This window comes from Trichechus manatus, unplaced genomic scaffold (genome assembly GCF_000243295.1).
Source record: "Trichechus manatus latirostris isolate Lorelei unplaced genomic scaffold, TriManLat1.0 scaffold00001, whole genome shotgun sequence".
Taxonomy (NCBI): domain Eukaryota; kingdom Metazoa; phylum Chordata; class Mammalia; order Sirenia; family Trichechidae; genus Trichechus; species Trichechus manatus.
Window position 1 is genome coordinate 2,121,020 of NW_004443937.1, and position 14,584 is coordinate 2,135,603.

Consider the following 14,584-nt stretch of genomic DNA (forward strand, 5'->3'; position numbering starts at 1 on the left):
GATTGGTTTGCTGAAGTCTCCTTTCCTTTTTCCTGGCTGGTACAAGGATGGGTGTAAGGGGGCTTTCCAGAGAGAAGGCCAGATTTATGGGGCAAAGAGGGAAGAGGGATTCCAGAAATTTTTTTAACGGATTCTAAAAATGAGTACTGAGCCCTGGTGGCACAGCGGTTAAGCGCTTAGCTGCTACCCGAAAGGTTCGGCGGTTCAAAACCACCAAGCTTCCAACCAACCATCCACAGGAAGAAGATGTGGCAGTCTATCTCCATAAGGATTTCAGCCTTGGAAACCCTATGGGGCAGATCTACTCTGTCCTATAGGGCTGCTGTGTGTCAGAATCGACTGAACTGGCAACGGGTTTTTTGTTTTTGTTTTTTAATGAGCATGTTGCCTAGAATATAGCCAGGACTGGAACATAGCTAGTTGGAGAGCAAATAATGTGGTTGGTGCACCATTTATCAGTCCTTAGGACTAAATAGCTGGTAGTTTGATATGGCCTGATTGTCCCTTCTCTGTTTGTTGCTGAGTGTTTACTAGGTGTCAAGCACTGTGTTGGGCACTGGAGAAACAGATAAACAGGGTTAACGCTTCCGTCCTCATGGTTGACTGGAGGAGACAAACATACATTTATGTCAAAGAGGGTATGAAAAGTATGAGCAGATAGAAGTGTGAACAGGATGCTGGACCTGTGTTTCTTGCAAACATAAACCAACATAACAAGGTTCAGTCAAACACAACAAATTTTTCACATTCCCCCTCAATAGAATGATTTTTATTTGATTGAACATAATATTTTTCTCAAATTAGTTGCTTTTCTAAAAAAAAAAAAAAAAAACACAAATGTCACATGTTTTGGATCCACTATACTATGAACAGTTAGATATATAGGCCTGCCAGCCAAATCTGGCTCTGCTCTTGCTTTTGTAAATAAAGATTTATTGGAACACAGCCACCCTCATTTATTTACGTAATGTATGGCTGCTTTTGCACTGTAATGGCAGAGTTGAGCAGTTGCAACAGAGACTGTATAACCCTTAAAACCAAAATAATTCTGGTCCTTTAAGAAGTTAGCCAACCCTTGATACCAATACCTTATTGCTGATTCTTTTCAAGCAATGTTCCCCCCAGGTTTATGTGTTCTTTCACTTTATTACCTGGTGGAGACAAATCTTTGCCTTTTAACTTTAGTTCATGAAACAAACCTAATGGCACCTGTTCACGTTGAAAAGCGTCCACTAGGGCTTTAAAATAAAGGGCTGACTGTGAGTTCTTACTTCGTTATTAAGCTCCACTGATGACTTAATTTCTGCTGTAACCACAGCTTTACTTAATGACTCTACTGATTAGAATTTAGTTCTTTAGAATCAAAATTGAATATAGTTTTGTACACTGGTATACATTTAAGAAACTCTTTTTCATTGTCTGACTAAGCTCAAGCAAGAGTCCTTCCCTACTCTGTGCTTAAGTACACAAAGATAAATAAGACACTGTTCTTGACTTGAGAGTGTTTACACATTCAGTGAGAGAGAAAATTTTCAAGTAATACAGTAAGTTGTAAAATAGAAGTAAGCCGACAGTACCTTAGGAACATAGAGGGCTGCTTATTCAAACTGGAAATTGAGGGAAGACTTTCTGATGACAAAGAGCTGAGAGGTAAAAGAGTCAACAAAGGGAAACAAGGTTGAAAGGCTTTTTCCACCAGAGAAAGCTTAATCAGAGGCCTTGAGGGATGAAAGAGTCAACAAAGGGAAACAAGGTTGAAAGGCTTTTTCCACCAGAGAAAGCTTAATCAGAGGCCTTGAGGGATGAAACTGCACAGAGTTTGCAGAGAAACAATCAGCCTGTCAATCATGATAAAGGGAGTACTCTGGGGATGTGGCTGGAGAGCAACTAAGAAGCCAAGTCATATGGACTTTGTCTTAAAAGGATCTTTAACCTGAAGGTGATGGGGAGTTATTTAAGGGTTTGGGGCTGGGAGTGACAGAGTCAGATGTACCTTTACATATTCAAAGGGAGGCAATGCTGGAGGCCAAGAGCTCAGTTCAGAGGCTACTGCAGTCGTCCTAGCTGAGAGATGATGAAGACAATAGTGGGAACAGAATAGGGAAATATTACGGAATATTTAGTGGGGGGGGGGGAGGAATGGAAAATGTACTCCTGTTTATTTGCAGACTTGGACAATTCACTGTCACTTAACTTAAACCTTTCTCATTCTGAACCATATTTATGTTCATATCGATTACCTAAAAAAGGGGGTCTGTTGGAAAACGTAAGATTGTCTTTTCGTTCAATATAAAATTTAAAGCAATGAATGGCTTTTCAAAAAGTTTGTACTATGGAACTCAATCTGTTGAGCTTGGGGGCAGGACTAGCTGCACGGTCATTGTCATGAAGATCCTTAAGCTAACACTAAGTCCTCTTCTAATCAGCTTTTTCTCCTTTACTCGTGCCATCCAAGACTGTTTTCAGTTCTCTTTTCTCACTTCCAGATATCTACTTTTTCTGTAGCAAATTAGCGCCTAAGGTTTATTAATTCCACCAACAGATGGTCCTGACACATACAAGTCTCACCGTGAAAACCTTTGGATTTTTAATCAGGATGTTCTTTGCCCACGTGGAATTCTTCCGCGGCCTGCATAACTAACTTGAGGCATTTCAATGAGACTCAGGTGGTTGAGATTTTAGCAAAAGTGAATTTCACCCTCCAGTCTTCCCGTCACTCCCCCTAAGCTACACTCAGTGAATTGCAAATACCAAAGAAATAGATTGGACTAGAATCCTATTTGGAAACCCTAGTGGCCTAATGGTTAAGAGTTATGGCTGCTAGCCAAAAGGTCGGCAGTTCGATCCACCAGGCGCTCCTTGGAAACCCTATGGGGCAGTTCTACTCTGTCCTATAGGGTCGCTATTAGAAAGCATGTCTTTGAGAAGCACCGTTTGTTCTGATCTCCTGGTGGAGAAGGCCAGGGAAAGAAGGTAGCTCTCTGCTCCATAGTGATGAGAGTTGGGAAGTGGGTACCAGTGTCTAATTATGGTCAGCTTACAGCAACCTGCTGCTGATGGTATTTACTGTCAAGTGAATGTTCAAATTCTCTGAATTTCCATGACAAGGCTAGTGAGAATCAAATTAAAAAAAAAAAAAAAGAAACCAAACCAGTTGTCATCAAGTCGATTCTGCCTCATGGCAACCCCGTGTGTGTCAGAGTAATAGAACTGTGCTCTATAGGGTTTCGATGGGTGATTTTTGGAAATAAGCCACCAGACATTTCTTCCTAGGTGCCTCTGGGTAGACTCGAACCTCAACCTTTTGGCTAGCAGTCAAGCACTTTAACTGTTTGCACCAGCACCACCCAAACCCATTGCTGTTGAGTTGATTGTGACTCATAGTGACCCTGTAGGACAGAGTAGAACTGCCCCATAGGGTTTCCAAGGAGTGGCTGGTGGATTTGAACTGTCATCCTTTTGGTTAGCAGCTGCAGCTCTTAACCATTGTGCCACCAGCACCGCTCAGGGACTCTGAAAACACTTTAGACTACCCATAATGTGCCAGTTTGCTCCTCCTAGACGGCAAGTTATCCATAACAATTTAGCCACATTGTCAGCAAAAACAGAGCCAGACCACAGAAGCCAGATCCTCAGGCACACGTGTGTCCCCTGGTTAAGTCCAATTATGTTCTAATTAGACATCAGATTTCCTCTCCATGTTATCACGGACTTTGATCATCTCTGCCAAATCTTCTTGAGTTCCAGCTATATGCAAGGTGCTATGCCAAGGTCAAAAAGCGTTTAAGAGAGTTCAATAGCATTGACTGAACACTTTCTAAGGACCAGGTACTGTCTAGACACCAAGATGCAAGGATAAATTTGCAATCTAGTAGGCAGACATCCAAACGGATAATTGTATATCCTACAATGTAAGGTACAGGGTGAGTGAAAAAGAGGAAGACCCTCAATGAGATGGACTGACACAGTGGCTGCAACAATGGGCTCAAACATAGCAAGGATTGTGAGGACAGTGCAGAACCAGGCAGTGTTTCCTTCTGCTGCACGTAGGGTCGCTGTGAGTCAGAATCAACTCGAAGGCCTCTGTCTTAGTCATCTAGTGTTGGATGGCTTTAACAAACAGAAGTTTATTCTCTCGCAGTCTAGGAGGCTACAAGTCCAAATTCGGGGCATCAACTCCAGGGGAAGGCTTTCTCTTCTTGGCTCTGGAGGAAGGTCCTTGTCATCAGTCTTCCCTTGGTCTGGGGGCATCTCAGCACAGGAACCTCAGGTCCAAAGGACACGCTCTGCTCCTGGCACTGCTTTCTTGGTGGTATGAGTTCCCCATGTCTCTCTGCTTGTTTTCTCTTTTATATCTCAAATGGGTTTGGCTTAAGACACTATATAATCTTGTATATCTCATCAATATAACTGCCACTAATCCATCTTATTACATCATAGTGATAGGATTTACAACACACAGGGAAATCACATGAGATGACAAAATGGTAGACAATCATACAATACTAGGAATCATGACCCAACCAAGTTGACAGATATTTTTGGGGGACACAATTCAATACATGACAGCATCTAACGACAATAATGGAGTAGGTCCAGGAAAGGCGATGAGGCACAGAATGAGAACCCAGGGCAGGATCAAACAACTCTGATTTTGAAGGCTTCACAGAGGAGGTGACTTTGGATATGGGTTCCCAAAGAATGAGTATGAGTTTCACAAGAAGTGAGGAAGAGGAAGTTCACAATCCATTGGGAAGTCACATGGGCTGCTGTGTGTTGCTCTTGACCAACACATTGAGAGCCAAAGGGGTGTTCCTGCTTGGGTAAGGGTGCTGGGCGTGTGGTGGGGGCCCAGATGATTGCTGGCTGGTGAGGCCGAAGGAGGCTTCTTGGAAGTAAACACCACACAACCAGCCAAAGAACTGGCCACATTGTGAGACAACTTCTTTCCTCTTCCTTTCAGCCTTCTTGGCAAGGGTGATTTCCCCAATCCAAGTTTCTAGGCTCTGATAAGAAATTGACTACACAGGAGCTCTAAGCCAGAAATAGTATAGTTGCTTTTGTTTGTTTGTTTTGGTAGGCTTTTGCTATCACTCACTTAAGCAGTGGGTTTTCAAATTTTGATATTCGTAAGAATCACCCAGGGCAGCGATTCTCAAAGTATAGCCCCAGACCAGCAACATCAGCATCACCTGGCAACTTGTTGAGAAATTCAAATTCTCAGGCCCCACCCCAGACCTACTCACTCAATCGGAAACCCTGGCAATGGGGCCTAGTAACCTGTGTTTTAACAAGCCCTCCAAGTGATTCTGATGCAGCTCATTTTTGAAAACAGTGACCCAGGGAACTCATTAAAAATGCAGGTTCTTGAACTCCACTCACAGAGATTCTGATTTGGAGCAATCAAACATTTTGTCAGTCAGTGCAGCACCTCCGTAGGCCGTCCTCTCTGAGTCCCACCCCTAAGTAGGCCTCAGGCTCCAACTTTTTCCTAACAATCTCTTCCATATTATTAGAGGCACTTAGTCTTGGTACTCACCTCCTAGCTATGCCATTTCCTATGGGACAACCTCTCTGAACCTCAGTGACTGCATTGTAAAATGAGTAGTAATACCAACTGTGCAGGCTTATCAGGATTAGAGATGATGTATGTGAAGTGTCTGATTAAGCACCGGACACTTGGGAGGCACCCCAAAACTGAGAGTTGTCATGACTTCCAGGCTGTAGTATACTGGGCCCAACTCTCTTTTAGCTACGAGAATGGTTATGGGCTAATAAAAAAATCACCCCAGAAGGTGTTTCGAAGTTAATGAGTGCCAGTTCTTGGGTCAAAACTGAATATATCAACTCTGGTAAGTATATACAGAGTGTGCCATGATGGAGATTCTGAGCACTCTTACCTCCTTTCCCTGTCTTAAGCTCCTTTCCTCGGGGCCAGATGGAACCAGCACCTTTTGGTTCCTCCTGCCCCATCCCTGTATAGGCCACATTTGCACACAATCCTACCTGCAGCGTGTCCCCCATCATCACAAAGGCTTCCAATGGATCTGCAGACTCATATATGACGGTATTGGGTGGCAGAATTCCTGTGTAGATTGTGTAGATTGGAATCCTTGATATGATGCCCTCTAAGACCCCTTCCAAGCCTAAGAGGCTGGGCTCCACCTAGTACTGCTTGACCAGATGCTCCAAAGATGGCTCTGAAGTCTTTGCCACCAAATATCTCTCAGAAAATTCATTATCCAGTAATCCCCTTTATAGCCAATTCCACTGGATGCCATTCTCAGTATAAACCCAGGATATCAAGGCTTCCTTCAAGAATATAATCTTGAAACAAAATCTTACCCTCTCTTTTGATATGGGGTGATATCTTAGCTCTTTATGTTTTTAAATTTGTTTGAAATGATGCTAATTGGATCAGGCCTATGGAGCTGGAGATAATCTCAATCTTTCTCTCTCTCTCATACACACACACACACATACTGCTTGAAAGAAAAAATGTTTCAGCACTTACAAAAAAATAATAAAAGTACCATGAATTTGTGGCACCCAACTGCTACAGGAAAGACAGTCTTGAATCCAAGTTCGTGATTCACTCCAGGCTGGTGCAGAATGCTTTCTTCCTGAGATTGTAGCTGAGTATTACCATTGGCAGCTTAAGCAGCCACACTGGCACCACCAGAAGTAAGTACAGTTGACGTCCGTCTTAAAAACAGTGTCTTACACAAAAAAAGTCTGTGGTAAGTAGTGCAAATCTCAAAGACTGGCGTTGAAGAAGTGCTGCCTGGTCCAGGGTGGGGAGGAAAAACATGGGAGAATGCTCACTTGCAATCACCTGCTGTGACTGAGGAGATTTTGATGAAGCATCCACACTTTTCAAAGATACAAGACTGGTACTTTGGGTTGTATTGTCTTCCAGCTAGATTGAGTGTTCAGTAAACTCCAAACACCCCTTAGCCAAGAAACAGCATTCTTCTTATCACCCAGGCATGTGAGTGTGAGTTCAGATGAGATTGCCACAGTGACAATCAAAACACAGAATCTTCCAGAATCTCAAATCCAGCCTCTTCTACGTAACTTATGTCTTCAATTTCTGTTTCGTTGGAGCCAGCTTTCTGCAAAACAAAACATCCTTCCTTAGATGTCTATTAGAGAACTTTTCATTTCTTGACATTCTTGACAATTGGTTTTAGGTTTGAGTCTATTTTTTCTTATAAAACTAGTGACTGCTCACTGAAGAAAATGTGGAAGATAAAGTAGGAATAAGAAAAAAAATCACCCATAAACCTATCTCCCAATCACAGCCCACTGTTTCTATTCAGCCCCTTTTTCTAGGCATAAAGTCATCTTTACAGTCATACTATATGTACTACTTTATACACTGATTTCTTTCTGTGTAATATAATAGAAATTTTAAATTACATCACTATATATATCCTTTGGACGCACCATTTTAATTAGCTCCATAATATTCCTTCCATCCATAGTTTAGTATGCCCTTGATGTTGGATATTTGTTATGTCCAATTTTGGCTATTATAAACAAGGCTGACATGAATTAGAAAATTTGTAATAAAACCTAATACCACCTCTTGGATACCATATTACCTGACCTCATTTCCTCATTCAGTACATTTTTAAACACCTACTCTATATTAGACCCTGTGCTATGCATTGGGTATTCAGTGATGAGCAAGACAGACATGGTTCTTGCCTTTAAGTACTTTGAATTGTTTATAGTCTACTTCATTTTGGAAGGAACTCTCTTCTGGGTACACACTGCAGAAAAAAGAACAACTGGAAACCAGTCTAATAAATTGAGAGCTCAGTAAATATTTTTTAAAATAGGCCTTCTGTTTTACTTCTAAAGGCCAGCTCACTTGTCCCTCCCTTCCCCCAGGTATCTGTGTCTTGAATGTTAAAAAAACAATTTTGGAGGTATGAGCAAGCAACAACTTGCTTGACAAACACAGAGTTCTGGGGTGGCAGGACTTTGGGTACCCATGACAAGCTGAGAGGTTCAAATTGTAATTACACGTAGAGGATGTCTGTTCCCCACTAGCTGAACGCTTCTCCGGTGGTTTGGACGAGCACCTGCGTTGCCAAACAGCCACCACCAACAGCACTGATTGGAGCCCTATCGTCCTTGGTAGCAGAGGCCCCAAGAGTGGGTCACGTAGCTTTTGCCTTTAAGACAGAGGCTGGGCCACGGGTATACGTGGCCCAGCTGTGGACAGTTCCACACTGGGTCACATACTCCCTCGGGTGAGAATTTTAAACCATAGGGTTGACAACACAAGGCGAAACTACATTTTCCCAATTCTCTCTCCCCGCTCTGTGTGTGTGTGTATGTGTGTATGTGTATCTTCTCTCTTTCTCTCTTTGTTTCTCCCTCTGTGTGGGTATGTGTGTCTCTCTTTTCCCCCTCTCTCCCTCTCTTTATTTCTCTCTCTCTCTGTGTCTCTCTCTCTTCCTCTGTTTCTGTGTGTGTGTATACATGCCTCTCCTTTCTCTCTCCATCCCCTTTCTCTCTCTCTCTTTCTCTCTCCCTCTCCCTCATCAGTCTGTTTTCTCTTGAAACTCTGCAGTGTGAGAAGGGAGTAAGTTGTCCTGAGAAGCCGGGTGGTGCTGAATGCTGACATTGATCCTTTGCTTCTTCTGAAACCTGCTTGTCTACCCTAAGTTGTTATTTTGCACATATGACTTGATTTTAATTAAAAACAAACCGCAACTTCTACAATAAGCTCTTAAGCCAGTTTCTTTCACCAGCCTCAGGATATTAAAGGGACTCTTTGGGGGCTTTGTAGGGAAACTAGATACTAGCATGAAGATGTTCCGGTAAGAGGCCAGGACAAATGACTTCAGTCTGCTGCTTAAATCAAATGTAGTTTCTCAGGGACATGTATGCCAGAGCAAGGGGGGATTGACAGCCCACATTCAGATGAATTGAAACCAAGTTTCACACTGGGGCCCACTCTCCTTCCAGACGGGCTATGGGTTTACGAGGGCAGACGGGTTGTTCCCTGATCAACACAAGGATCAAACCAAGGACAAGGTGATTCTTCGGCCCGTCCCAATTCTCTGCTTCACTAGGCTGGTAACCATCATGGCCTATGATCATTCCAAACACCAAAACTGCAAACACTAAAGAAAGGTCATAGCTTATTGAAATTTACCATTTTGGTGAGTTGTCAGTCTACATTTTCCTATCACCACAGCCAGTCACCAACTGGTTCATCCAATCACGAGCCACTTCATCAGAGAGAAAACTGAATTTGTTAAGAAAATTGCTTGATTTAAATCAGGGATCAGGAAAGTACAGCACATGGGCCAAATATAGCTTGTCCCCTGTTTTTGTCAATAAAGTGTTATTTGAACTCAGCCATGCTCATTCATTTCCATATTACCACTGACTGCTTTGACATTACAATGGCAGAATCAAGTAGTTTTGACAAAAATCATTTGGTCCTCAAATATTTACTATCTTGCTCTTTACAGAAAATGCTTCCTGACTCCTGATCTAAATTACCCATCAGTTTAGGGATAAATTTGACAAACGATGCGCAAGAACTGTACACTAAAAATGACAAAACGTTGCTGGGAGAAATTACAGAAAACCTAAGTAAATGGGGAGATGTACCATGTTCACAGATCAGAAGACTCAATATTGTTAAGATGTAACTTCTCCCCAAATTAATCTATAATTCAACAAAATCCCAATCAAAATCTCAGCAGCCTTTTGTAGAAGTTGTTACGCTGACTCGAAAATTTATATGGAAATGCGAAGGACATAGAATAGCCAAAATACTTTGAAACAGAAAAAATCAGTTTTGGAAGCCTTATACTACTTGGTGTCAAGGTTTGCTGTAAAGCTACAGTTATGAGGACAGCATGGTATTGGTGTAAAGATAGGCTAATAGATCAATAAGACTGAACAGAGTCCAGAAATAGACCCACACGTATGTGGACAACTGATTTTTGGTAAGGTTGCCAAGGCTACCCACCGAGGAAAGGATGATTGTTTTCAATAAAAGGTGCTGAAATAATTGGATAGTTACCATTTAGTTTAGCCTAAGTGCTCCGAATGGTGAAAAAGCCAAACCCACCGTGCATCGAGTCAATTCCAACTCATAGCGACTCTGTAGAACAGAGTAGAACTCCCTATAGGCTTTCCAAGGCTGTAGATCTTCACGGAAACAGACTGCCACATCTTTCTCCTGCAGAGCAGTTTGTGGATTCCAACCACCGATCTTTTGGTTAGCAGCCGAGTGCTTTAAGCGCTAAGTCACCAGGGCCCCTGAATGGTGAATAGGATCTAAAAACTGCATATTTGGGGAAATCATTACTTGCTTTCTCTGTGATTCTATATACTAAGAAGCTAAACTTCCCCTGAAAATTCCTTTTTGATAAGGGTACCTGCATGTAACAACACAGACTCTTAAAACATTAGAGCTAAGCAGGACCTTGGACTATCTCATCCATGCCGCTTACTATACAGAAAAGGAAAACGAAGCTTACAGAGTTGACAGAGTTGTTCAATGTCAGTAAAGAGATGGCGAATATGAAATTAAAATTCAAGTCTAACTGGCGAGGACAGTCAGAATCGAGTAGGAAGGACCTTTCCAATAGGTAAAAACAGTAATGAATATATGTAGCAAAAGGGTGAACGTCTGAAGCAATGAAAGATTCCTGGTCTCCTGGGTAAAAACTCTGCCTCATAATATGCAAAACCAGTTACCTAATGACTGTTCCTGGGAACCCGGCTCTGGGGACATATGCCATACCATGAGAACATCCACTATTACCTCGTAGTTGGTGCTTACAAAGAGATCTTTAATGTTGCTTTTAGGCGCTGGAACTGGTGGAAACAACTTGGTCCATACGTGACAACTAAAAGGAGAGTAAAGGCAAAAGTTAGGTGATCAGGAGTACCCCTTCTTGTCCTTAAATATCTACTCGAAAAATTGGCCAGTTCTAGGACCATCTGCTTTGTGAATTCAAAATCTTTTATTGACCATAAATTCCATATAACCAGTTGCCGTTGAGTCCAGTCTGTCTCATGGTGACCCCCTGTGTGTCAGAGTAGAACTGTGCTCCATAGGGTTTTCAATGGCTGATTTTTCAGAAGTAAATTGCCAGGCCTTTCTTCTCAGGTGCCTCTGTGTGAACTCGAACGACCAACCTTTCCGTTAGCAGCTGACTGTGTTAATCATTTGCACCACCCAGGGACTCCAACTTCCAAATATACACATTGTAATAGTCGTTGACCATGGGATACTACAAGGCTCTGAAGTGGCTTCTGAATTTTCAAAGAAAGAAAAACGATACAGGCATACCCTGGCGATATTGCGGGTTCGGTTCCAGACCACCACAATAAAGCAAGTCACGTGAATTTTTTGGTTTCCCAGTGCATATAAAAGTTATGTCTACACTATACTGCAGTCTTTTAAGTGTGCAATAGCATTTTGTCTTTAAAAACAATGTACATACCTTAATTAAAGAATGCTTTATTGCTAAAAAATGCTAACCATCATCTGAGCCTTTAGCAAGTCGTAATCTTTTTGCTGGTGGAGGGTCTTGCCTCTATGTTGATGGCTGCTGACTGATCAGGGTGGTGGTTGCTGAAGGCTGGGATGGCTGCGACAATATCTTAAAATAGGACAACAATGAAGTTGGCTGCATCAATTGACTCTTCCGTTCACGAAAGATTTCTCTGTAGCATGTGATGCTGTTTGATAGCATTTTATGCACAGCAGAAATTCTTTCAAAATTGAGTCTATCTTCTCAAACCCTGCCCCTGTGCTATCAACTAAGTTTCTGTAATATTCTAAATCCTTTGTTGTCATTTCAACAACGTTTACAGCATCTCCACCAGGAGTAGATTCCATTTCAAGAAATCTCTTTCTTTGCTCATCCATAATAAACAACTCGTCATCCATTTAAGTTTCATCAGGAGACTTCAGCAATTCAGGCTCCATTTCTAGTTCTCTTGCTATTTCCACCATATCTGCAGTTCCTTCCTCCACTGAAGTCTCAAACCCCTCAAAGTCATCCATGAGGGTTGGAATCAACTTCTTCCAAACTCCTGTTTATGTTGATATTTTGACCTCCTGCCATGAATCACAAATGTTCTTAATGGCATCTAGAATGGTGAACACTTTCTAGACAGTTTTCAATTTACTTTGCCCAGATCCATCAGAGGAATCACTATCCATGGTAGCTACAGCCTTACAAAGCGTGTTTCTTAAATAATAAGACTTGAAAGTCGAAATTATTCCCTGATCCATGAGCTGCAGAATGAATGTTGTGTTACCAAACCAAACCCATTGCTGTCAAGTCGATTTCAACTCATAGTGACCCTATAGGACAGAGTAGAACTGCCCCCTAGGGTTACCAAGGAGTGGCTGGTAGATTCGAACTGCTGGCCTTTTGTTTAGCAGCTGAGCTCTTAAGCGCTGCGTCACCAGGGCTCTGGATGTTGTGTTAGCAGGCACGAAAACAACGTTAATCTCTTGTACATCTCTCCATAAGAATTCCTGAGTGACCAAGTGCGTTGTCAATAAACAGTACTATTTTGAAAGGAAACTTTTTTTCTCAGCAGTAGGTCTCAGTGGGCTGAAAATATTCAGTAAACCATGTTGTAAACAGATGTGCTGTCATCCAGGCTTTGTTGTTCTATTTACAGAGCACAGGCAGAGTAGATTTAGCATAATTCATAAGGGCCCTAGGCTTTTTGGAATGGTAAATGAACATTGGCTTCAACTTAAAGTCACCAGCTGCATTAGCTCCTAACAAGAGTCAGCCTGTCCTCTGAAGCTTTGAAGCCAGGTATTGTCTTCTCCTCTCTAGCTATGAAAGTCCTATATAGCATCTTCTTCCAATATAAGGCTGCTTCGTCTACATTGAAAATCTGTTGTTTAGTGTAGCCACCTTCCTCAATTATCTTAGCTAGATCTTCTGGATAACTTGCTGCAGCCTTGTACATCAGCATTTGCTGCTTCACCTTGCACTTTTTTGTTTGGAGAAAGTTTCTTTCCTTAAACCTCACGAACTAACCTCTGCTAACTTCAGACTTTTCTTCTGCGGCTCCCTCACCTCTCTTCAGCCTTCATAGAATTGAAGAGAGTTAGGGCCTTGCTCTAGATTAGGCTTTGGGTTCAAGGAATGTTGTGGCTGGTTTGATCTTCTAACCAGGCCACTAAAACTTTCTCCATATCAGCAATACGGCTGTTTCACTTTCTTATGATTCATGTGTTCACTGGAGTAGCACTTTTAATTTCTTTCAAGAATTTTTCCTTTGCATTCACAACTTGGCTAACTGGTGCAAGAGGCCTAGACTCCAGCCGATTTCAGCTTTCAGCAATGCCTTCCTCACTAAGTGTCTTAGTCATCTAGTGCTGCTATAACAGAAATACCACAAGTAAATGGCTTTAACGAAGAGAAATGTATTCTCTCAAAGTCTAGGATGTTAGAAGTTTGAATTTATGGTGCCAGCTCCAGGGGAAGGCTTTTTTTCTCTGTTGGCTCTGGGGGAAGGTCCATGTCATCAATCTTCCCTGGTTGAGGAGCTTCTCAGTGCAGGGCCCCTAGGTCCAAAGGAGGCGCTATTCTTCTGGCCCTTGTTTTTTGGTGGTTATGGGGTTACTATGTCCCTCTGCTTGCTTCTCTCTTTCATGTCTCAAAAGAAATTGACTTAAAACACAACCTAATCTTGTAGATTGAGTCCTGCCTTATTAACATAACAGCCACTAATCCCACCTATTAACATCATAGGGGTAGGATTTACAACACTTAGGAAAATCACATCAGATGACAAAATGGTGGACAGTCACATAATACTGGGAATCATGGACTCGCCAAGTTGACACACATTTTAGGGAGGACATAGTTCAATCCGTAACACTAATCATTTCTAGCTTTTGATTTAAAGTGAGAAATGTGCAACTCTTCATTTCACTTGAACACTTAAAGGCCATTGTAGGGTTATTGATTGGCCTGATTTCAGTGTTGTCGTGTCTCAGTGAATAGGGAGGCCCAAGGAGAGGGAGAGAGACAGGGGAATAGCCTGTTGGTGGAGCAGTCAGGACACACACGACATTTATCGATTGTTTGCTGTCTTATATGGGTGCAGTTCATGGTGCCCAAAACAATTACAATAGTAATATCAAAGATCTCTGATCACAGATCACCATAACAGATATAATAATAATGAAAACTTTTGAAATATTTCGAGAATTACCAAAATGCGACACAGAGACACGAAGTGAGTAGATGCTGTTGGAAAATGCCACCGATAGACTCGCTGGATGCAGGTTTGTCAAAAACCTTCAATTTGTTTAAAAAAAAAAAACTCAATATCTGCAAAGCACGATAAAGCGAAGCACAATAAAACGGTATGCCTGTAATCGCTTCAGGTAGATGCTTAATTTCTTAAGAGTGACAGTGTGTGTCCGGTGTGAATCACCTTACTACTACCTACAGTTGCATAGCCATAGCAACCCCTTCCCTAACTGGGCTGGCTCACAGAGCTTACTTTCTTCTTTCTGTCCTTTTAACTGTGACCTCCAACTCATAGATATCATCTG

At 42.0% G+C, this 14,584-nt stretch overlaps 1 protein-coding gene across 4 annotated transcripts in view; it reads right to left on the reverse strand.

The window, feature by feature from the left end:
• Positions 1–4,495: 4,495 nt before the first annotated feature.
• Positions 4,496–14,584, reverse strand: part of IL5RA (interleukin 5 receptor subunit alpha) — a 48,305-nt gene continuing 38,216 nt past the window's right edge. For 2 of the 4 annotated variants that reach the window (XM_023735458.1, XM_004368277.2), the window contains 2 exons: positions 10,805–10,889; positions 4,496–7,115 (listed from right to left, as the gene is read on the reverse strand). In XM_023735458.1, coding sequence (XP_023591226.1) covers positions 7,029–7,115; positions 10,805–10,889 — 172 coding nt within the window. In that variant the 3' untranslated portion in view covers positions 4,496–7,028. Of the gene's footprint in view, positions 7,116–9,175; positions 10,890–14,584 lie in introns of all 4 variants that reach the window. The other 2 variants (XR_002824778.1, XM_023735358.1) reach the window with 2 other exon arrangements.